This window comes from Maniola hyperantus, chromosome 9, assembly GCF_902806685.2.
Source record: "Maniola hyperantus chromosome 9, iAphHyp1.2, whole genome shotgun sequence".
Taxonomy (NCBI): domain Eukaryota; kingdom Metazoa; phylum Arthropoda; class Insecta; order Lepidoptera; family Nymphalidae; genus Maniola; species Maniola hyperantus.
Window position 1 is genome coordinate 13,810,343 of NC_048544.1, and position 25,515 is coordinate 13,835,857.

Here is a 25,515-nt window from a genome sequence, read left to right on the forward strand (position 1 = left end):
TTATAATATTTATAATTTAAGTTTTTTTTTAACGTTGCATTCTCTCGAACCGCGCGCACTTGCAACGTATTCGAGAAGAAGTGTTCTGTTTTTTTTTTTTCTTAGTTACATGTGTGTCGAGTTCGCGTGTCGGCTCTGGATTCTTGCCCTTTTTCTCCTCGCAGTCTTGTAGAGTGCTGCATTCGGGTTTAAGGAGTTAGGAGTGGAAACACCAGGAAATATTTTAAATTAATTTTATAAATAAGTTGGCGCAACCAGGTCTCAATGCTCTCATGGTCTGGTAATCTCGGAGATTTCGGCGAAATCGAAAAAAGGTAGAAAAACACAACTCCTCCTTTTTAGAAAGTCGGTTAAAAAGTAGCTTATGTTACTCCCTGGTTAATTCTCTACTTATATGTAAAAGTCCCGTCAAAATAGGTTCAGCCGTTCCGAAGATAAGCCCGTTCAAACAGACAGAAATTTTAAAAACGTGATTCAGTTATGGTACAGTTAAAATAACCATATGAGCTTAATATGAGGTAGTTATTTAAAAATTACAGACAGACACTTCAAATTTATTTATTAGTAGGTATAGATACCAAGTATCAATTAGGTATCTAGTTTTTAGGGTCCCGTACCTCAAAAGAAAATCACACAGACCTGTGTTTGTGCACTAAGTATTATAATCCTTTTTGACGACCTCCCTGGCGCAGTGGTAAGTGCTGTGGTCTTAATAGTGGGAGGTCCCGGGTTCGATTCCTGGCGGGGATTTGGAATTTTATAATTTCCAAATTTCTGGTCTGGTCTAGTGGGAGTGGCTTCGGCCGTGGCTAGTTACCTTCCTACCGGCAAAGCCGTGCCGCCAAGTGATTTAGCGTTCCGGTACGATGCCGTGTAGAAGCCAAAGGGGCATGGGTTTATTAAAAAAACTGCCATACCCCTTCCATGTTAGCCCGCTTCCATCTTCGACTGCATCGTCACTTACCACCAGGTGAGATTGCAGTCAAGGGCTAACTTGTACCTATATGAATTTAAAAAAAAATCTCTCCCGCACAGTACCTACTTAATCTAGATTTGTGAAGATTGGCCGTGGCGTCGTGGTTTCTAGTTATTTATGAAATCCTTATTGCACACACATAAAGAAAACAATACAAGATACAGACGGAACTACAAAATAGTGCAAAGGCGGCCTTATTGCTAAAGCAATCTCATTGGGCTCTCTACCTAGGCCAGCGTGGTAGACTACGGCCTAAACCCTTCTCATTCTGAAAGGAGACCTATGCTCAGTAGTGGGCCGGCGATGGGTTGATCATGTAGGTACATAATGTAGAAAGTTCTCTTATAAATTATTTATTAGTTGATGCACGCGTCTTCGTCTGCGTGGATATAGGGTTTAATATGTAAATTTAATATGTAATTTACATAAATCTCTGATGTTTCCAGAATAAAAAGTAACCTATGTGTTAATCCAGGATATAATCTATCTCCATTCAAAATTTTAGCCAAATCCGTCCAGTAGTTTTTTTGTGAAACAGTAACAAACATACACACACACAAACTTTCGCCTTTCTAATATTAGTGTGATATCATAGGCATGATACCTACTATGGGTAATGTCATAGGCATACTAAAGATAATGTAGACTATTACGCGACAGGTTGAAATGGCAATCGGGGAGGGAACGCCCGGCACACAGGCACAGCCCCCGCGCTAACCAGGTGCGGGATATCGCGGTTGTGCGGGACGTCCCCCCGCCTCATACCCCGATTGCCATCTCGACCTGTTGCGTACTATAGTACCGTACGCGGCAGAAAGTAATGTACATCGACCTTTAGAAGGTGTTAGCAGATTTGTAGAGCAATGTCTCTGTTATTGAGACGGACAAAACGTCATATAGGTATGAGTGACAGAGACAACGCTCTACAATGCCGAAATGACATTCTAAAGCCCCGTAGGGCGATTGTCTAAAACCTGCATCAATCATTATTACAAACTCAATTGTTCTGATTGGCTGAATTTGTACGATTCTTGTTGCAACAATGCATTGTGGCCAATAGTGAGCGAGCATTACCCAATCAGAGATGATTGCGATCGTGACATTGTAGCTGTCAAACAACCGCGGTAGAGCCACCGATGTACATTACTTTCTGCCGCGTACTGTATGTTTCTTGTTGAAGCGCTGCTGTAGTGAATCAGACGTACGGTTTTTAGGGTTCCGTACCCCAAAAGGAACCCTTATAGGATCACTTTGTTGTCTGTCGTGTCTGTAAAAACCTATAGAGTACTTCCCGTTGACCTAGAATCATAAAATTATCGCAACTAAGGAATAAATCCGAAAACCGTGAATTTGTCACAAAAAAAATTAAAATGTGTTCATGAACAAATAATTAGTATTTTCAAAGTAAGATAGGTAACTATAGTTACCAAGTGGGGTATTTTACTGTTCATGCTTAAACAGATTTTTATTTATTTTTATGCATAAGTTTTTATCGTGCAAAATGTCGAAAAAATAGGACTTTAGTACAGAACCCTCGTTGTGCGAGTCTGACTTGCACTTGACCGGTTTTTTGCTTTGATTTTTGAAAGCTAATCTTTCGAAAGATTTTGTTTATCACATTATTGGCAAAAAATCGGCGACACGCTCGCGTGGCCTCGGAGTTATAAAGACTGCTGTTTCTATCCATACTAATATTATAAATGCGAAAGTGTGTCTGTCTGTCTGCTAGCTTTTCACGGCCCATCCGTTCAACCGATTTTGATGAAATTTGGTACAGAGTTAGCTTATATCCCGGGGAGGACATAGGCTACTTTTTATCCCGGAAAATTAAAGAGTTCCCACGGGATTTTAAGAAACCTAAATCCACGCGGACGAAGTCGCGGGCATCATCTAGTTACCTATAAATTTAGAATTCTATGGTACGACATAGAACAGAGCGAGATAGATTGGGAATGAACGAAATCTGACATACAGTACGCGGCAAAAAATTATGTAAGTAGGTTTAGAAAGAGATAGCGGTTTCGTAGAGCGTTGTCTCTGTCGAAGACCGACAAAATGTAACGTAAATACATAGGTTTGAGTGACAGAGACAACGCTCTACGAAGCCGAAACCTCTTTCTAAATGTACTTACAATATTTCCTGTCGGCTAATGTACGCTTTTTTCGGTTAGGTTTAGGTTTAAAGACGTTTATTCTCATAAAGACAAAGTCACTTACATGAGAACTTAATTCTAAGAACAAATTTTACAAATATTCGCCATTTAGGTAGGTACTCATTCAATGCATTTGTCGAAGTGATTCTGGTTATAAAAATTAAATTAGGTATCGGAAAGCTTTGGGGTACCAGCCCAGCACCTAACCTCCCAGTGTGCCTGCGTGTTGCGAGACCCTTTCGGATACATCCGGGGGGAAGAGCAGCGCTTGGGCCAGTGTACCCCGGTAACATGGTTAACAATTTATCTTTATGGGATATTGAAATTATTGCGTGAATTATTCCGTTCTGGACTGTTAGTGCGATTGTCGAACAATCGATCAAACAGGAAGGAATAGACGCGAGGGAATTACCTATGAGTAGGTAGATGTCATTCAAATATGAATTTCTTATTGTTACAGTACGGACGAAGATGCACGCCAAGCTATGATGCTAGATGGGGGGAAAATCAAAGAAATTCAAGTCAAGTTGCTCCTGAGCTCACGCTCGGAGATGCACAAAGTCATAGAGGCGGCGCGGCAGAGTGTTCCCATCCTGAGTCTAACCGCTCCCGCGCCCGCGCCCGCTCCCGCCCCTGTGCCCACGCCCGCGCCTGCACCCGCGCCCGTGATGCCCACCGCTCCGGCCATCTCGCCCTTCTCGGCGGCCCTGGGCAACAACCCGCTCTCTGGTTTCGGAATCCCCGGCATCGGCAACCCGCAAGAGATCCCCCAGCCCGCCGTCATCGAACCGCCGGCGCCCCTCGTCAGCCCCCAGTCCAAATCTCCCGTCGATGACGATAAGGAAGAGGATGTGGCGGAAAGAAAACGCAACAAAGAAAAAGATAGACGACGTACGCGATCCCGCTCTAGGTCTAGGGACAGAGAACGGAAAGATAGAAAGAGAGACCGTAGAGATAGGTCGCGGTCCAGAGACAGAAGGCGGCGGGATCGGAGTCGCAGTCGAGATAGACGCAAGCGAGATAGAAAAGATCGCAGTCGATCGCGCGACAGATCGCCACGTCGCTCGCGCGACAAACGCATCGACTCCAAGTCGCTCCAGAGCTCGCAAGAGCGGTCTCTCGATACCTCCGGAGCCAACGCGGCGTCCGCGGCCCCGCCGCCGCCCGTGCTGGCCATGAATCCCAATGGGCCTCGTATGCCGATTATGCCCAACCACACCATCCAAAACGGACCCCCGGGACCAATGGAACAAACGCAACCTCGCTTCAACGACCCGACCCTAGCTGAAGCGTTCAACAAACTGCAAGAGCTCGGTAAGAAACGCAATCCGAACGCATTCCAGGGCGAACAACAAAACGGAAGCGGTTTCCGAGGAGGCCGCGGAGGTGGCGGCGTCAGCTCGCGCGGAGGCTTCCGACGCGAAGGCCGCCCTTCGAGGTTCGACGACCAGCCGAGAGACTGTTGCGTCGCCATAAGAAACGCGCCGAACCACACGAGCTACGGCGACGTGCGGCGCTTCTTCCCCTTCATGATCGACAAACACGGCATCAAAATGATAAACGACGCCATGGGCCGTCGGACGGGGAACATTTTCGTCCGATTTTGCGATCCGCGCTCCAGGCAACTGGCGCTGCAGCGTAAAATCAACGAGCTGAAGGGCGCGCACGTGACGGTGGAGGCGCTGGACGACGACGTGTACGACGCCGCCGTCGACTCGTTCATGCCCTACCGCGACGACAACGAGGACGAGGACCCGAGCCTCGTCATCGCCGACGCGGAAGATCCGTCGATGAAACCTTTCAAGATGCTCAGAATAGCGGAATTGCCAAACTTCATACAGGAACACGATATTATTAAAGCGTTCACTGAATTCTCTCTCCTGTCGATCACTCTCAACGATGACCGAGCGACTCGCACTAAAACCGCTCTGGTACAGTTCGTGAAGTCTGACGACGCTAAATTAGCTTTCAAGAGAAAAGACAACTATCTTTTCGGAAGACGACCGGCGGTGTTCACGCCGGTCACGGAGGAAGATCTCATAAGAGAAAAACAGAGTCTCGACCAGATGGAGCAGCCGGCCCTGATAGAGCGACCTCCCAAAGTGCAGATCCCGGAGCCGAGCATGCCCCGCGACCCGCGCCAGCGGCGACAGCAGCTGGACAACGGCCTGGCGCTGCAGAGCGGCGTCGCCATGCAGGCGCCGGGACAGGCGCAATTCTTCCAACCCGCGGCGCCCTTCGCTCAAAACTTTGGAGCCCCATTCCCTGGCGCTCAGTTCGCAGGGTACCCGGGCCCCGGCAACATGGAGCCCCGCACCGCCGCGGCCAACTGGGCCAACCGCATGAACTTCCCCAAGCAACCGGACGCGGGCCTGATCCCGGCGCCGATGCAGGTTCCGATGCAGGCCGCTCCGGCGATGAACCAGCAGGTCATCACCGTCGACCTGGACGACGAGCCTCTCGACTGCGTCCTGATGAAAGGCCTGCCGCGTGACGCCACCGACCGGACCATCGTGAACTTCCTGGCCGACACGGGCGCGGTCCCGGCCAGGATACACCTCATGCTCGACATGAACGGCCTGCCTTCCGGCGACTGCTTCTGCGAGTTCCGATCGTCGCAGGAGGCGCGCCGGGCGGCCACCAAGCACGGCCACACGCTCGACGGGTGCCGCGTCACCGTCGACCTCGTCATGCGCAGCGTCGTCGAGGAAGCGCTAGAGGGACCGAAGTCGAACGAGCAGAGCCACGAGGGGATGTCCGGCAACGGGTCACAGTTCACGAACACGTCTCGCGGAGGATTCGCGCCTCGCGGCCAGTTCCGGGGCAGAGGGGGCTTCGAGAGGGGAGGTTTCGACAGAGGCGGGTACGGGCGAGGCGGCTACGACTCTGGGCGCGGCAGGGGAGGTCGCGGGAGCTGGAACGAGCGCGGCGGACGCGGGTTCGAACGTGGGCGCGGACGCGGAATCGCTCGCGGGCGCGGCGGCTTCGGCGCGGAGAGCGGACGCGCGCGCGACGACGACCCCGACTGCGCGCTGGAGGACTTCGGCGCGCCCGGCTGCGTCGTCTCCATGGAGAACGTGCCGTTCCGCGCCAGCGTCGAAGACATCCTCGGCTTCTTCGGCGACTTCGAGCTGAGCCAGGACGACGTGATCCGGCGCTACAACGAGCGCGGCCAGCCCACGGGCGACGCGCGCGTGGCCTTCCGCACGCCCTTCGACGCGCAGCGCGCCGTCAAGACGCGCAACATGGACCCCATACAGGACCGGCTCATCACTCTCTCTATTCTATAGCATTATATCTGTCTGGACTCCTCGGATTCCGATTCCGAGGTCGGTGTATATAAAAGGGACATTGGAGCGAAGTAAATAGATGATTTAGTTACCCACCGCGGTATTATTGATATTTTATATTAGATACGTGCTTTATAGCAGTCGAGCTACGGATGTGGCGCAAGGTAATTAAGTTTATTGTAAAATAAAATTATTTTAGGTTATTTTATTTGAATAAAACACATTTTTCCATCAATTAAATTATAGCGTTTTATTTTGAAATCAAAACACAACCTGGCAGGTAATAATATTGGGTGTGTCGCAGGGATCTTCGTGAAACTTGTGATGATCGACTTAGCTTAATCCTACAAGAATCGCAACCTATTGGCACTAGTTTATTTCGAGAGCCTTTAAACATACAAACATATTATAAACCCTATTATATCATTTTTTACATTAGCCCTTGCGAAATCGCAAATAAATAAACATGCGTGAAAGAATATAGATACAACCACAATAAAGGCAAAACTTATAACTAACTGATACATAGTAATAATTATAGTGCTCATTCCAACAAAGAAAACATCCCCGCGACACCTCTATAGGTAAGAGAGCATAACTTTAGTTAGCAACGCTCAGACGAACTTAGACATTGAGCAATAATTTAAAAACAGGTTTCTGAGTCTCTTACAGTACTTATTATTATCACTTTTATAAGTTACGCCGATGTACAGTAGCCGGCAAGAAATATTGTACATCGGCCTTTAGAATGAGTTGTCTCCGTCACTATCTATGTGACGTTTTGTCGGTCTCAACGAAAGATACATCGCTCTACGAAACCGCTATCTCTTTCTAAAGGTCGATGTACAATATTTTCTGCCGCATACTGTACCGGCGTAGAAATCTTATATTTGAAAGGCGCGAAAATATCTCAGCCAATCATAAAGCTATTAGTTGTTGTCTACGCGCCATATTTTGTACGCGCGAGTTATGAGCGATGTGTGTGTGCCTCTGATGTTCTTGTGTTTAAAATCTTAACGTAAAGCAATAAGATCTGTATTTCATTGGTGTACATTCGGTTTATTCAGCGCTTAGGCTGAGATCTATAGAGCACACTTTGACTTTGCTCAGACTTAAAATTGTGTTAAAACGAGACAGATTTATGTGAGAGATATAGCTCTGTCTCGTTTTAACTCTGTCTTAAGTCTAAGCTAAGTCAGAGTGTGCTCTATAGATCTCACTCTTAGATTGCGCTTTTCTGTGCAACCAAATTTTGCCGATGCGACTTATAAAAGTGGTTGGGCCAATTTAATAGATCATATTTGACATTTTGTCAGAACTTACGTATAAACAATGTGTGCGAGAGAGCACACAATATTATTTATATGTATAGTATGCGACAGGTCGAAATTGCAATCGGGGAGGGAACGCCCCGCACACCCGCACTATCCCCGCGTTAACCCGGTGCGGGGCGTCCCTCCCGCCACATACCACGATCGCCATTACAACCTGTCGCGGACTATAACTGACAGCTGATGTCAAGTGTAATCTATTAAATTGTCCCAACTATAGTACTGTTATGACTGACTGACCGAATTACTTTTAACACTTCTATTTTGTATATTATTAATAAAAAATATTTAACTCATTAAGAGAGGTCCATTCTCGATAAACCTGTATGAACATCGATCTCTCATCTCTTATTACAGTGCGACAAAAGGCTCTCTTGGCACTTGAATGACATTGACAGGGGGTCGCTGTTGGAGAACAAAGTCTTAGAATATTCAAACGAGAACAAAGGGAACACTTGATGGCAACGTTAGTTCCGATTTTCGCCACGCGCCAAGATAGCCTTGTCGCACTGTACACAGATTCTGCTAGTGAGTTTAACATTTTAAAACTCATATCTAGATCCCACAGAATTGAAAGACTGGGATGTGAGATCGATAAAAAAAATTGTCTAATGTACAAAACATACAGATATAAGTATATTTTATGTTATTGGTTATTCAGACAAAATTAATTAGCCACAAAATTTTAGTTTAATTATTTACATATATCGAGATCCTATATCGGCTCTTAGAAGACTCCTGATTAAAAAATAACTAGTAAATTTACGGATATTTCAGGAAGTAAAACGTGTAAAAATGTTATACGTTCTCATCTCAGTTCGTGATCTGTTAGAATTAGATTAAAAATTAAAATGAATTGACATGAATATTTTTACTTAAGGCTAGCACAAAAAGACAATTCGATTTTGTTTCATTTTTGACCAACAACCTACTCGTATAACTTTAAATTATAGTTCGCGACAGGTCGAGACGGCAATCGGGGTATGAATGAATTAAAATTTCGAATGTTTTCGAAAAAAATTTGAAAATGTTTTCAAAAAACATTGAAATTTAATTAGAAATCATAGTTTTTCATATCATAGATTATTTATAGGTCTCTCAAAATCTCTCGGTGTCTCTAAATAGTTAGTGCCCACTGAAATTTTTGTCTCTATCATTTGTATGGGATTACGTGACAGAGAGAGCGCTATACTAACTTCTATCCGCGGATGGAGTAGAGCGCGTAGAACAGAAGTTGTAGTTTTTGACTCATTGAAAATTAATTATTTACGTGGCTAATCTCGTAACAGTCAAAAATTCATCACTAAGAAATTATCACTTACTTATATAAAATGATGTTTAGACTTATTTCGTAGTTTAACAACATAATATTCATAATGCTTTAATTCTTCATTAATTTTTTAAATATAAAATCGTACACAACTCAAAGTAATAGATTTGGGGAAGAGTCTAGCTAGCGAGACATAAAACACTTAACATACTAACCGCCGTACTCAGAGTCGCTAATCGTTACTTAAGATTGAGTTAAAACTAGACAGATTTATGCGAGAGATATAGCTCTGTCTCGTTTTAATTAAACTTAAGTAACGATTAAGCGACTCTGAGTACGGCTATAAAACATTAGATTATACACATCAACAATAATTTTATAACCTACAATCTCAGACTAGAGAAAAACGATATGATAGTGACGAACGATTATACATTGTATGTCTTCATCTATCATTTTCCTTTAATCCATTTTTAATACATATTTAATAATGACAGAAAATATGAGATTTGTATGAAAATAGGACATGATTTTCATTGTAGTATTTTTTATTAACAAAAAACTGTGTTCCAATCTTTTATGACACGCAATGAACCGCAAGCAGTGAAGGATAAAACATAGAAGCAATCCGTAAGCTCCATTATGGCGTAACGAAAACTCTACCTAATATTATACTCTACTATACGAGTCACTTCTAATCACAACTGCGGCCAGTGTAGCATGATAGACACTAGAGTAGGTTCACTAGACAGTACAAATCTAAATATATAAAAGAGAAATACCACTCACTCACTGACTGACAGACTGACTGACTAATCACGAAATCTCAGAAACTATAAAGCCTACAAACTTGAAATTTGGAAGGTATTATATAATATACACGCAGACGAAGTCGCGAGCATAAGTTAGTCAATCATAAGCCCGTTGCGATTTACGCTAATTGAATTCTTAATTTAATTCTAACGCATCTTCTATATTTTATCCTTCGCTAACAGCAAGCGTCTTAAGATAAAAATAAAAACAGTTTTTCGTATATTTTTTTCTGATATTTCTAACTAAAATTGATGGCCAAACCCAATGAGATAATTCGAAGCCAAGCCTTTAGAAAATTAATACCAAAGGTAATTCCTCCTTAAGGCTTACGAAAATAATAAACAATCATTATAAATAAATAAATGACAATAATATATTCGAGACTTACATACATTCTATATTTTCATTTTTCTAATAACATAAATATATAGTAATACAGTATAAACTTATCAACACCTATTTCATATGTTCATTATTATGTTATATATAAACAACAAAATAAAATAAATTGGATAGAACTTTCAGAAAATAGTAGATAGGATTACTTACATATTAAAGCAGTAAATATTTACTAACAAACGTTTATTGTAGAAGTCTATAAATATATTTCTTTCCAAGAACTCAGCAAAAGTCTTTGCATAATATACCTTAGATGCCTATAAAATTATTAATTTTATCTTATTTTTATACTCATTTTCAGAAATCAAATGTTAAGTTTTTTAGTTACTATAATATCGTCTCTAAAAAAAGACAAGGTTGTTTCTTAAAAAAACATTTATTTACACACTTCAAAAAAAGGTGGTTCTAATTCCTAGCCGTATTTTCTTTTTTCTTTTATTATAATAAAAAGGTTCAAAAAACGCTTCAACGAGACTCTGTTGAACCCCTATTTTTCAAAAAACAGCAAACTATACCCTATCCGCGGAAAAAAGTTAGTATAGCGCTCTCTCTGTTACGTAATCCCATACAAATGATAGAGACCAAAATCTCAGTGGGCGTTAACCATTTCGAGTCACCAACCAATCACAAACATGTTTTCAAAAAACATTCGAAATTCAATTCGAAAATATGGTTTCGTTTGTGATTGGTTGGTGACTCTAAATGGTTAGCGCCTACTACAATATTTGCCTCTATCATTTGTATGGGATTAAGTAACAGAGAGAGCGCTATACTAACTTCTTTCCGCGGATAGGGTATAGTATACCATGGAATAAATGCAAAAACTTTACCAAATATACAAATACAGTAACAAATGGAATAGTCTATAATCTCAGCCCGTTATAGAAAAATGCATTTTTAAGTTAACATTAGGAAATTATGTTTTTATACTATTTAGCTTCTATTAAATTATTATTATATAACATTAATGTCTAGTCGGAGAAGCATTTGTATGTTTATTTACGAAAATAAATCACGACTACGTTTATATACGCAATTTGGCTACTAACATTTATTAATAAACCCCCTACTTTTTTCGTGCCGTTTTTTTGCTCTGGAATACAAAAATCAAAATTTGTCACAAACTAAAGTTATCTTTGCGTTTGGCTTTCATGAGTTTGTACCAAGTTAACTCCGGATTATAATCGTTGGGCGTTAGGTAGACGATTTTGAAGTGAGACTGCGCACCGGTAAGCGCAGTGTGGAACGACCTCTAGCTCGATGACCTTCAAAGGGCGCCGGTAAGCGGATGGATGAGGAAGACGGAGGATTGGACGTGGTGGTGTCCAAAAGGCTTATGTCCAGCAGTGGACACATGTACAGGCTTTTAGATGGATGGATAGATCCATGTAACCCAATCTTGGAATCAAGATAATCAATTAATCATGGAATAAAAACTATGAAACAACAGTAGCTTTTTTGGATTTTCAATTTAATTATAGTATCAAAAATTTAATTAATAATCATTAACATCTATCGGCACACCGAGCACTATTAACATTAGCATGTCGGTGACGCGACCGTGAAGTATTTACCCAAAATCACCCAACAGGCATAAAGAATCCATCACTTAAAAAAAATCTAAAACCTTTCCGTATATAAACGTAGTGTCAAAAATATATAAATATAAAAGTCTAATTTCCAACTACGTGGTCCCAGCACGAAGATACATAATAAAAGATTCACGATTACTATTATATTATTATATACAACATTGTATAAATATATCTTAGTATAATATACAACTGTATACACTGGTTTATACAAAGGTACATAGACACACAAATTTCAATTATATTATTTCTTAACTGTTTAGGTGAATTTTATTTATGTCGGATTTGAAAGTAATTTTAAAGCGTATCGCAGACGTTCGAAAATATTCGTACCGACAAAATTCAGCGAAACTAGAAGACAAGACAGGACTAGCACACTAACTAAATCGTCTTATTCCAAGACTAAATCAGCTTTCTATCCGATCAAATTTTTGATGTTTTGAAGTATAAAACATACTAAAAAGTAAAAACATGTGCGAGTTGAACCGAAAAAAAATGGTCAACTACAGCCACCGACAAAAGCCGTACATTTATCTGAAATAAAGCAGTGACCGACTAAAATCTGTGGTCAGCGTTAATTAACGTTTTTGACTGATCGATGTTACTGACTCATGACATCATCAGATCGCGCAAAACCACGCATAAACCGGTTAACTTTACATATTTAGGTACCTTAAAACAATATTTAATAAGCCTCTAATGCGTGCTTCTGTTTATTATATTATGTATTAAATAACATTCAGTGTGGAATAGTTACGTGAAGGTTCGTTCAAATTACTCTACGGCAAACGTTCTATTTATTAATTCGGTGTGTCCGATAAACATCTACGATAAAATCGGACGTTAACTAATTTACCGCAGACGTCTCATTAAGCGTTGGCGTGAAATCGGAAATCGGTCTTGATGTCACGTTCGCCATTGTCGAACAAAAACCGGTAGTCTGTGTTAATGTTCAGCTAATATTTGAGTGTTTTGATATGACATCCAACTAAATTCTTTTACATCTAGGATTTACTATGTCAAAAAATCGCTTACTATATGAGAGTTTTCATGATTTTATTTTGTCGCAGTATTTTGGTACAGTTTTTGGTCATAAAATTATTTATTATTTATTTAAGCAGAAACGTACCAAATTAGAAATAGGTATTATAATTATATACCTTTGCTAGCTATGCTCGCGACTTCGTCCGCGTGGACTACAAAATTTCAAACCCCTATTTAACCCCCTTAGGAGTTGAATTTTCAAAAATCCTTTCTTAGCGGATGCCTACGTCATAATAGCTATCTGCATGCCAAACAGCCCGATCCGTCCAGTAATTTGAGCTGTGCGTTGATAGATCAGTCAGTCAGTTTTAATTTTATATATTTAGATTTTGTAACAATAATACCTATGTGCATTACTAATTACACTATCTGAAAACAGAATTAATTTGACAAAAAAAATCTGATGCATTCCTGTAGTCTACGCCTGGCATTACGCACATTAGGGTGTGTTTCCAATTAAGTAAAAACGTGTTTAATTGACCAATCAGTGGCTTAATTACAGGGAAATGACCTCTGATTGGCTGACACTCTCTCACTATTGGCTGCATACAAAACATGTTTGCAATAAAAATACCATAAATTCAGCGAATCACAACAATTGCAATAATGATTGATGCAGGTTTTCGGAAATGACCTGCCGGCAATTATATATGGCGTGTCACGTGATATTATTTTGCTTATTACTCGGTTTCAATGTTTGACCTGCATAGATGTGCAATCACCTTAATATTACGTTTCAATAGAAATCCGACATAGGTATAGTTGTTCTATTTCACGATGACCGCTAGCCTTGCTAGTTGGTTGTAGTAGTTAGTATACCGATAAGCGTTAACGCATTTGTGTGCGTAACGTAAACCGCTTCGTGGTCGAGACTGAGCGCCACGCACACTATAAGAATGTGTACGGCCCGCCTCAGAATTCGAGTAGCAATTCCGCAAAACAATTGCATCAAAAACCAGTCACACTTCTGACCTTTTTCTATAAGCACGCCACACAAACACTCAGATGTGCGCACAACCGTGCCGTGCGGTGCAAGTGAATTTGATCATTAAGGTGCTAAACGACTTTTGGCCTTTGACTGTACGCGTGCACTCACACTAACATAGCCAAAATGGTCTTCGTGAAATAGAACATCTATATAAGTATATTCCCATCAAATACAACAATTACTCTAAAAATAGTACACGATACCCGAGATCCAGCGATGTGACTCCACTTTCTAATTTGGGTTTCCTTTTGTGACGATTTATTCGTGTCTGTGAAAATAGATAAATAACAGTAAGTAAACACTTTTTATTTACCCATACTAATCCATATCCATACTAATATTATAAATGCGAGAGTGTGTCTGTCTGCTAGTCTTTCACGGCCCATCCGTTCAACCGATTTTGACGAAATTTGGTACAGAGAGAGCTTTCATCCCGGGGAAGGACATAGGCTACGTTTTATCCCGGAAAATCACGGGATTTTCAAAAACCTGAATTCACGCGGACAAAGTCTCGGGCATCATCTAGTCTAGTTACTCATAAAATCATGAGTGAATATTCAAAGCAAGTCAGAGTGTAATCAGTACTATAGTCTATCTACGATGGTTAGTATAGGGCTCTCTCTGTTACGTAATCCTATACAAATGATAGAGACAAGAATCTCAGTGGGCGCTAACCATTTTGAGACACCAACCCATCACAAACGAAACTATGTTTTCGAATTGAATTTCGAATGTTTTTTTGAAATCATTTTTGCTATTGTTTGGGCCCACTGAGATTTTTGCCTCTATCATTTGTATGGGATTGCGTAACAGAGAGAGCGCTAACTTTTTTCCGCTGATAGAGTATAGTGTCTTAAGCAACGAGTATAGTCTGTTTGCTTAGATACGGTCACCCTCTGTGTCGCACCGCCCTTGGCAGGGTTACCGCATATTGCCAAAAGCATCGCCGCGACATCAAATGTCACCGCGTGCGTCGGTACATTCGTAGATGAATTAAATTATTAAAATAAAAATATAACTGAAGATAGAACTGAAATGTATACCCATGCCAAATTCAGCTTTCTTCTCCGAGCTAAGCTGCAGGCAGACGGAAGGACGGACATGGCGAAACTATAAGGCTCCACTGTTGACTATGGAAACCTAAAAATCAAATAGATCAGTATACGTACTTTGTATGATTCCTAGTGGGCGAGCTGTTGTTGGAGTGGCCGGGGCTGTCGCTCAGCTCCGAGCTCGAGCTGCGCACGTCACCGTCCATCTGAAACGTTACACACACCACTTAAGGTGACGCAGGACGCTCGACCAAACCTATTTGCTTTTCACTTGACATTGTATGAGAAAGGTGAGAGGCACGATGATTTTCACCGAAATCAAGGGTTTAGGAAAAGTATTTTTGAGAAAAAACTACTGAGTTTATGTTTGCAAAGTATAGTTATTTCAACTAATGAATAAATAAACTATGTCTAATGTTAAATTTCTTTAGAATTTTCATACTCCTAATCTTACTTATTTACGCCCAAAGTTGTCATAAATTTAGTGTTAAAATATGAATCTCTTGAGGCTCGTAACTTTAAAATCAATATTATTTTCAATGTTTCATATATCAATAAACCTAGATAATGACGAGATAAATCGATATAATACTTAGTTTTGAGCGTACAATATCAAATAATGTAGTAATTACTCTCCTACGTTTGTATGAAGAAAGCTCCGTCCTGAGCCCTCTTAATAATGTAAATGCATGTACATATTTTTTCTCCCACTTGCTCGGAAACTGCTTCATTATCAAAAAAAGTCGACAGACAAAAAGGGCCGATGGTCTTTTCTGTCCGCATGCCAGCAATTTCCAACGGGACGATAATAGAAATTATTGGACAGTTGCATACTGTTAACGAGGTTCTTTAAATGCACACTAACATTAATCAGGTGTTTTAGTGTACACATGATATTTATTAATATAACATGATTATAATGCAAAAAGATTTTAAAGGCTGAATGCGCATTTTTTTTTTTTCAAAAAATTTAAAAATAGAACAAGACTGCTCGCAGTCGAAATGACGCGAATGGAAATTAGTATTATGGACTTTTATACATAATAGTTCAATACAACTTTTAAGTTGTTTATTAAAAATGTGTACTTAGTTCATCAAAGAAGAATTATTTATTACTTCACTAGACGAAAGTGTTCTATTAATTATATTATCGTTGTCTAATTGTACAAACTACAATGTAACTTTTTTCTTGAATTCTTTTGTTGATTATTTCCTCGCAAATGAGAGGAACATAAGTTTCGGTCGAAATAACAATTATTATTATCGGCATACAGCATAATGCTGAGCTGGAACCTTTTTTCGGGTTGAACCACACATGACACAGTGCGTTCCGGCGCTTCTTCTGCTTGAGGCTTGTTGGGTTTAATGCTCAAGTAGAGAAAGTGTCACGATAACCAACTCTTAGTTAAAAAATGTGATGTGCGGCACAATTGAAGAAATAAACATTTTTCTTTCTTTCTTCTTTTCAATTAGCACTCTCGTTCAGTTTAAAACCACTTCGGCAGTCCTCGGCGTCGCCTCGTCCTTCCAATATTACTCGACCGTAAATTGCTTTATTTCTGGCCTGGACAGTAATGTACTGTTAATTCAGTATTTACACCATTATAGCATGGAAAAATGTGTCAATCATGAAAATGTATTATATTACATGAAAAAATTATCATTTAAAACTGCGACACAAATTCAAAGAATTTACACGCGCGTTTTTTTACGTTTGGGTACGCTGACGTCACACAACTCAATACGGCAGACTAAAATACATAGCTAGAATCCAGAGCCTATAAGCCCGCTGAACTGTACTTTGATAGGGAAAAAATCTAAAGCATTTTTAAAGCATTATTTTTGATTATTTTACTTACAACACAATGTTTTTTTTCTTTAAATAAATATGCAGTTAAATAAAATGTGTTATCAGAACACTCATTTTAATTTCTTAACTAAGATATGAGTGTAGATGAACTTTATAAATATGCAAAGTCTAAAAAATCATGAGCTGCTTTTATTTATTAGAAACCGAGCTACATATGGTCTACTGCTACATCTGTCGTTTATTTTTTTACAAATTTCGACAGTGATGGGTAACTGAACATAATAACAAAGAATACTGATTCAACTATTACTACGTAAAGAAGCTACACTCACTTCCGGCTAGGTACAGTAGCCGGCAGAAAATATTGTATATCGACCTTTAGAAAGGGCTTCCGACTTCGTAGAGCGTTAGTCTCTGTCACTCATACTTATTTGATGTTTTATTGGTCTCAACGACAGAGACAACGCTTAACAAAACACTATCTCTTTCCTAAGGTCGGTGTACAATATTTTCTGCCGGGTACTGTACGCCTAGTAGTACTATGTAAAGCGTTGTCTTTGTCCCGCTCGGCTTACGTTTAGCGCTGTACTTATCAATAGTAGATGATTAAATCTGTTCGCTTTTGTATGGAGTGTCGGGGGTGTGATAATAACCGTGTTTCAAATTTTGACCAATTACTATCAATAGATCTACAACGCATACAAACTAAGAAAGAAAAATCGTGTCCGCCATATTGTGACGTCCTAGCTAAAGTATATCAACGGATTTTGTAAGATATTACAACTCGGTACAAATCGGTTGATATACTTGATATAGAAAATACATTGAATCAAAATATATTTCTAGCCATACCCCATCGTAACATAATCCCATACAAATGATAGAGGAAAAATCTCAGTGGGCGCTAACAATTTTGAGACACCAACAAATCACATACGAAATTATGTTCTCTAATTGAATTTCGAATGTTTTGAAAACATGTATGTGATTGGGTTGGTGCTCAAAATGGTTAACGCCCATTGAGATTTTTCTATCTATCATTTGTATGGGATTACGTAACAGAGAGAGAGCGCTGTACTAACTTCTTTCAGCGGATAGAGTATTTAGGACATGATTTCTTTACCTTAGTTTATGTACGTTGTATTATGGTTTGTCCGATGATAATTTAGAGGTCACATTGGATATGTCGGAAAAAAAACAATACCTATTCCCGATACGTCCGAACCCTGTTATAATGGTTGTTAGTATAAAGCTCGATAAAATAGTGTTAAAATTATTATTCCCTTAATTATTGTTTTATAAAAAAACCAGAGATGAAATAAAAAATAAACACCCGACTGAAAATAAAATAAAAAAATAATTCGTATTCAAAAAAGAAGTATATATTCAATAAAATTATAATAGCGTATGCAACTAGCAATTTGGTTTTACTCACATAATTTTTTAAGTCATTTGTATTACTATCATATTTGTCTTTCATCTGAAAAATAATAATTAGTAAGAAAAAAATTCCCAGGGTCTAAGTTTTTTACGTAATTTGTGACGGATAAAAATTTTGAAAAGTCATACGAAATTTTTGAAAAAATGTACAATAATTTTGAAAAGTTGTACAATGTTAAGTTTATAATATGTAGAAGTTATAAGCTAATAAATTGACCCAGCCGGGAGTCGAACCCGGGACGTTCACTTCTAAAGGCTGCAACAAACAAACGCTTGATGGTAAGGCTGGAAACATACTAGCATGTGACATACTCATACAGTTCCTTGAAATAAAAATCGTTCCTACACGTACACGCGCGCGTTTCTCAGGCTTAAGACCAAAGCGCAAAGGTACCGTACAACACAACAATTGGGATGATGACTGCGTCAAAAAAAAAATGTTTCTTACGAACTATTAAATAGAAAGTCTTCCGAAATTTGTAAGTTCCACGTCAACTGTTAGTTTCAAGTTTGCTAACCATTTTACAAAAAAGTACATAAAATTACGTCAAACATTTATGACGTCACAACTGTTTATTTCATACAAGCTCCCTTACTAAGCAAGCGTTTTGACGTTTGATAAAAAGTCACTGATTTGACTAGTAGTCATCATCCCTATATATTCAAACTAAGCTTTATTTACTTGGGCACAGCGGCGGCAAGCCTAGGCGCCCTGTTCAAAAATCCCAAAATCACGAAAAAAAAAATTTTAATATAAAAAAAAATTGCGCCCGCTTCGCTCGCGGTTTTAATGCCAAATATTTTTTATATTTATATATATTTTTATTTCCCCATACTTTCCTTATTTAAAAAGTGCTTTTAAAACATTACAATGTGATAGCTGAGCCGATGTGTCAAAGGACATAAAGCTGAGTTTAAATAGTTATCACACAGACTCCGATGTAGCTCGTTTGCATCGGCCATAACAGATAAGGCGCTTTTCACACTGACCTGTCCCGCCTTTATAGCGTAGTAGGCGATCTGCAGGATAAGGCAGGTCCACACGATGTGCAGTACCAGCAGCAAGCAGAGTAGCGAGTTAAAGATATAGTACGCGGGGAACATTGGCAGCAGCATTGGCGCACGGATCGATGTACTGAAATAAAATCAATGGCTTCACTTAGGTGAAATTTGATATATCTATAACTAGCTTATTCCCGCGACTTCGTCCGCGTGGACTACACAAATTTCATCCCCAATTTTACCCCCTTAGGAGTTGAATTTTCAAAAATCCTCATAATAGCTATCTGCATGCCAAATTTCAGCCCGATCCGTCCAGTAGTTTGAGCTGTGCGTTGATAGATCAGTCAGTCAGTCAGTCACCTTTTCCTTTTATATATTTAGACTAGCTTATGCTCGCGACTTTGTCCGCGTGGACTACACAAATTTCAAACCCCTATTCAAAGTCAAAGTCAAAGTCAAATGATTTATTCAAAATAGGTAATAAATTACTCTTATTGATTGTCTGGTATAGTGTTAGATTTGTAAGATAATATAGTGGTGATAATTATAACGCAAACTTAAAACTAAAGCTACGAGGGTTCCAAACGCGCCCAGGTCTGAGAAGAGCCCACAACAAACTCAGCCGGGTATTCTTTTTATTATCACCACTTTACAAAATTATTGAAACTTATTAGAACTATCACAAAGTCGTTAAGCAACTCATTCCCAAGCTTGCTTATCATTTAAATAATCCTTTACATTGTAATAGGATTTTTCAATTAGTTTACGTTTTATGAAAACTTTGAACTTGTTGAGAGACATCTCCAATATGTCTTCTGGAAGCTTATTATAGAAACGTATGGAATTACGAGCAAATGAATTGCTAACTTTACTGAGCCTAGAGGCGGGAATTACAAGTTTATTTTTATTTCTAGTATTTATATTATGACAGTCACTTTTTTTTTAAAATTTATTTGTTTTTATGTACGTACAGTAAATTTTCAAAAATATATTGATTATGCACTGTCATAATTTTAACTTCCCTAATTCACCCCCTTAGGAGTTGAATTTTCAAAAATCCTTTCTTAGCGGACGCCTACGTCATAATGGCTATCTGCATGCCAAATTGCAGTCCGATTCGTCCAGTAGTTTGAGCTGTGCGTTGATAGATCAGTCGGTCAGTCAGTCAGTCAGTCAGTCATCTTTTCCTTTTATATATTTAGATATATATATAAAAAAAACTTTTTGGACGCCCCAGAATCATCAACGCCAGCGTGGTCGGCCGAGGCGACGTTGGCGTGATGAATTAGATAAATTGACAGTTACGTGGCCTGAAGAGGCACGAAATAGAAAATTGTGGAAGGATCGGAGGGAGGCCTTTGCCCAGACGTGGGACAGCACAGGCTGATTTAGATTTAGATTAGATTAGATATATATAGTCTGTAAAAAATGCCATTTTATTTCTATGTGTCAACTGTCATGTCAAAAGTACAGTTCACCTTTAAAATAAGGACTAAGATCGCACTTTTGACATGATATTTGACACAAAAAGTTAAAATGGCGCGAGGAGTCAAATTTTACGCGTTATACAAGGTGTTAGATAATGGCAATAACATCCCGGCAAGCTGACCGACGTGTAGACGTACTAAAAAAATAATGAGCTCCGTAGCGTGATACCCGTGGGAAATATGAGGACTTTAAGTATTTGTTTAAACTCCTGCAATCTAACAAGTCACAGAGACCCGTTGGATGGTGGCGGCGCAAGACCGTGGCGTGTGGAAGTCTTTACAAGATACGATTACGACTATCGTTGGTGATAATGATGATTACCGGATTGTTGTCGGATTAACTACAACAATCTCACCTCCAAATGATATAGAAGGGGAAGATGACGACCCTAGTGCCGATCCACATCACGATGAGGCCCAGGAACAACGCGTCGCAAAGCTTCTGGTACCGCGCGTACTTCGCCGCTTTCACTGACTGCGGATAAAATACAAACATTTATATACTTATTCACAGTGGCGTGCAGGTCATAGAGGCATAAATGCACTGCTTACCCCAGTTGTAATAGTGCAATGCATATTTTTCATTATGACCTGCCAGTAAACAGGTTCCTGCCTAAATAATGCCTACCCTGGCTTCAAATCCTGTGCACGCCACTGCTTATTCATACATTTTCATTATCACCAAAGGTGGCTGCGAGCAGACAGTGCGCCGTCGCATCGGCATGTCTTAGCTTCCTAGAATATGGAGGGACAAAAACATATCCCAAGGGACAAAAATGCCAGTGAGACCTCTTTTGCGGACCTCTTTTCACATTTCTTTGCGGAGTTGAGACTTATTAAAGCCGCTGATAGAAAAAGAATTGATGCTTTTGAGATGTGGTGTTGGCGACGCATGCTCAACATATCGTCGACCGAACATAGAACCAACGTCTCAATACTAAATTGAATGAATAATTTTAAATACATATCAAAAATTGCGGAACCGGCAGGGTTCGAACCTGCGTCTCCTGGGATCGCGCCCGACGCTCTGACCGGTAAGCCACGGTTTGCTTGCTGCCAGTGACGAAATTTGTGATATGTATGTTCACTCAGTACTGAAGCGACGGTTAATGCCATCTAGTAGCGACACTTTGCAGTTAAAAAAAGTGTGGGTGACACTATCATAAAACTCAGTACCCTTATTATAAATGCGAAAGTGTGTTTGTTTGTTGGTTTATTGGTTTGTTGGTTTGTCCTTCAATCACGTCGCAACGGTGCAACGGATTGACGTGATTTTTTGCACGGGTATATATAAAGACCTGGAGAGTGACATAGGCTACTTTTTATCCCGGAAAAAATTTACTAAACTGACTGACTGTGAACTCACCTGATGGTAAGTGTAGTCTAAGATGGAAGCGGACTAACTTGGAAGAGGTCTGCTGTGTGTTGATAAATCAGTCAGTCAGTACAAGTCTTTAATATGTATATCTTGGCCACATACCTCGACAAATATATCGGCACAGTCATGCAGCAACAGCACCAATGTCCCGATGCGATGCAAGTTGCACACCCAGCTGAAGCACAGCAGCGCTATGGTGGCGATGTGGTGAACGAACATCTGCCAGAAGTCCTTCCGCCGCACGTCCCAGAACTGGGATATGGTCAGCGACCAGTAGAACGCGGCTGATATCATGTAGTACCACCACACGTCGTTTGTTAGACCCTGAAACAAAGACATCAACATTATTAGCATATTTTTAGGGTTCCGTACCTTAAAAGGAAAAAGGAACCCTTATAGGATCACTTCGTTGTCTGTCTGTCTGTCTGTCTGTCTGTCAAGAAGCCTATAGGGTACTTCCCGTTGACCTAGAAACATGAAATTTGGCAGGAAGGTTTTTTTCCCCGAATGTCTTCCTTGAAGGTAGGTCTTGTTGCATTGCAGGAATATGAAGTTGCAGATGTAGAAGCTGCACTTAAACACGTTTTCGCAGAACTTGACGAACGAAGAAGATAGGAGATAGCTTACCTGATGAGGGTATCTGATGTAGCACTGGTCGATATCCCACAGCCAGTCCTTGTCCCAAAGCACGACGAGGCCGAATATGAAGTTGCAGATGTAGAAGCTGCACTTGAACACGTTCTCGCAGAACTTGACGAACGAAGAAGGTAGAAGATAGGTTACCTGATGAGGGTATCCGATGTAGCACTGGTCGATGTCCCACAGCCAGTCCTTGTCCCACAGCACGACGAGGCCGAATATGAAGTTGCAGATGTAGAAGCTGCGCTTGAACACGTTCTCGCAGAACTTGACGAACGAAGAAGATAGGAGATAGGTTACCTGATGAGGGTATCCGATGTAGCACTGGTCGATGTCCCACAGCCAGTCCTTGTCCCACAGCACGACGAGGCCGAATATGAAGTTGCAGATGTAGAAGCTGCGCTTGAACACGTTCTCGCAGAACTTGACGAACGAAGAAGATAGGAGATAGCTTACCTGATGAGGGTATCCGATGTAGCACTGGTCGATGTCCCACAGCCAGTCCTTGTCCCACAGCACGACGAGGCCGAATATGAAGTTGCAGATGTAGAAGCTGCACTTGAACACGTTCTCGCAGAACTTGACGAGCGTGGACGGCTTGTGCTGGCAGCGGCGCCGCCGGAACCAGCGCTCGATCTGCCGCTCTGACATATCCAGCTGTTTGGCTAGCGCGCATATTTGCTGGAAACAGACGAACAGCCTTCTTTCTTAGAGTCTTTGCAACTACATATATTATTTTCGGAATCGCAAGTCGACCAAGTCGCGGACATCAACGACAAAAAACAGTAAAATTAAAACTAAGTGTAATAAAATGGGGGTAAAAATTTGAAAGGTACAAGCGATTTTTTATCAATATTTTTTTAAGTTAAATAGGCTTGCACTTGACTGCTGGAATGGAGACCTCATGTAGTCGGGGACTTCTCCGTTTGGCCGGAACGGCCAGACGGGGCTACGGGCCTCGAGGCTTGGCCTCCTTACCCGGGCGCTTCGCTGGGCATCTCTGTGCCCAGGTGTTTGTCTTTTATCCTGCCTGCCATCTTGGCTTTGGGCCCTGGTGGTTTGGTTGTCTCTGAATTTGTGCACCGCGCAGCGGGTGGATCACCCACTTCGCCGCGCGCGATGATGTTGTAGGTCCGTGTTAGTTTGGGGTGGGTCTCTGCACGACGGCGCTAGGTACGCCGTCCAGTGCAGAGCCGTCTCTGCACTGGACCCCGTGGTCTCGTCCGGTGGGTCACGCGTCGTCGTGGTCGTCGTCGTTTGTGTCGCCTGCGTTGCGTAGGTGACGGCGATCGAAGGAGCTCTCGAGGTAGTGGACGCCCGGTCATCGATCGGATGTATGGAGACCTAGCACCGGAAGACGCAGTGTTGGAAGTCCCCTCGCTAGGTGGACGGACGACGGTCGCAGGGAGCCGCTGGATTCAGGCGGCGCAAGACCGTGACGTGTGGAACTCCCTCCAAGAGACCTTGACTTGATGGCACTTGACTGCAGTCACACCAAACAGGAGATAATGTCGCCTAAGGAAGAGCGCGCATACCTAGAAGGTGCCTATTCACTTCTTTTGAAGATATCAATATTATAGCTAACGGGGAAAACGAAAGAAGGGCATTTGAATGTGATTTAATAACATTTTTAATAACATTCACATAAAGATTATGATTATGAAGCTTTATAAGTGCCTTCACACTTGGAACGCATAGTAACAAAGCAATGCCAAATTCATGTCAATGGCACCCAAACAAAAGAATTCACTAAGCCTCATTAATCAAGGGCAAGGTGTTAAGGTTCTAAGTCTTTTTGCGGTAAGCCTTGCTGGTCTTGCGCAATCATTTACCGCTTTTTCGCACTCAGTAGGTGCCACTCAACGATTTATATAGATAATCCACGAAGACGCGCCCCACTATTTTTCGTGCGGGGAAAGCACGGGTGCGGGGAGAAATCTTTACCTAATTTATCTTCTTGTGCGTGTGCCCGCATCGCTGATCGGTGCGTTACGACTTACGATAGAACTCACATTCTAACAGTGCATAGCACACTTACATTGTGACCGATTGGGACAAAGAGTGGGGCTGAACTATCTGGTAACGGGACGCCATATTTTGAAGTATGCTTTACATAATATCGTTTTACCCAAAGGAACATGACACATAATCTGCTATAGCCACTCTATTGCATAAACTTAACATCTACTATTTCAGGGTGTGCTCAGGAACTTTTCTATCTTGTGACTTGTCCCCCCTTCACCATTTTACCACCGAACCGCAAGACATCGGCCGAGTTTCCATCCTTATGTCGTCGACATTCCATCTACACGCACGAAACGTTTTGCGTCATCATTCCTCATACACATTGCTTAGGTTTGGAATACTCTTCCACGATCTGCGTTTCCTACTAATTACAACCCATGTATCTTTAAAACAAGAGTGAATATAGGCATCTTCTAGGTAAACAGGCATCAGGTGTGATAATATAATGATTAAAAAGAACACCTAGGAAAGTACGTCGTACACCCTGAGGAAGCTACTTAACTCCAGTGTTGCTATATGTGGCGGCCACATTGGCAAGGAACTGTAAAAATAATGGTGGCGATCACAGTGGATCGGAGACGGTTGAAGTGATACAGGGGATCCAACGACCTGCCTAGCTACATTAACGGGAAACGCCGTTGAAAAACGCGTTAATGCCCGTCAAACGCAGATGTAGCCACGATCAACGCGTTAATCTGAACCATGGCATTCAAAATACCGCGGCCGTTTGGCGATATCTTAACCACAGTTCAATTGGCATTAGACGTTAACCGTTCAAGTGTGGCCACTCACTTTGACGCGTTATTGGCGGAATTATCGCGTTGAT

The 25,515-nt window shown here is 41.1% G+C and overlaps 2 protein-coding genes across 2 annotated transcripts in view; one reads left to right on the forward strand and one right to left on the reverse strand.

Annotated features, from left to right (window-relative positions):
- Window positions 1-6,659, forward strand: part of LOC117985145 (RNA-binding protein 12) — a 23,037-nt gene extending 16,378 nt beyond the window's left edge. The window contains exon 3 of the mRNA XM_034971833.2: window positions 3,590-6,659. Within this exon, the coding sequence (XP_034827724.1) occupies window positions 3,590-6,419 (2,830 nt within the window). The 3' untranslated portion in view covers window positions 6,420-6,659. The remainder of the gene's footprint in view (window positions 1-3,589) is intronic.
- LOC117985148 (ceramide synthase 6-like) overlaps window positions 6,643-25,515 on the reverse strand; it is a 24,357-nt gene continuing 5,484 nt past the window's right edge. The window contains exons 3-8 of the mRNA XM_069500964.1: window positions 23,121-23,345; window positions 22,128-22,349; window positions 21,004-21,122; window positions 19,149-19,293; window positions 15,022-15,114; window positions 6,643-14,124 (exon numbers count right to left, since the gene is read on the reverse strand). Of these exons, the coding sequence (XP_069357065.1) occupies window positions 14,035-14,124; window positions 15,022-15,114; window positions 19,149-19,293; window positions 21,004-21,122; window positions 22,128-22,349; window positions 23,121-23,345 (894 nt within the window). The 3' untranslated portion in view covers window positions 6,643-14,034. The remainder of the gene's footprint in view (window positions 14,125-15,021; window positions 15,115-19,148; window positions 19,294-21,003; window positions 21,123-22,127; window positions 22,350-23,120; window positions 23,346-25,515) is intronic.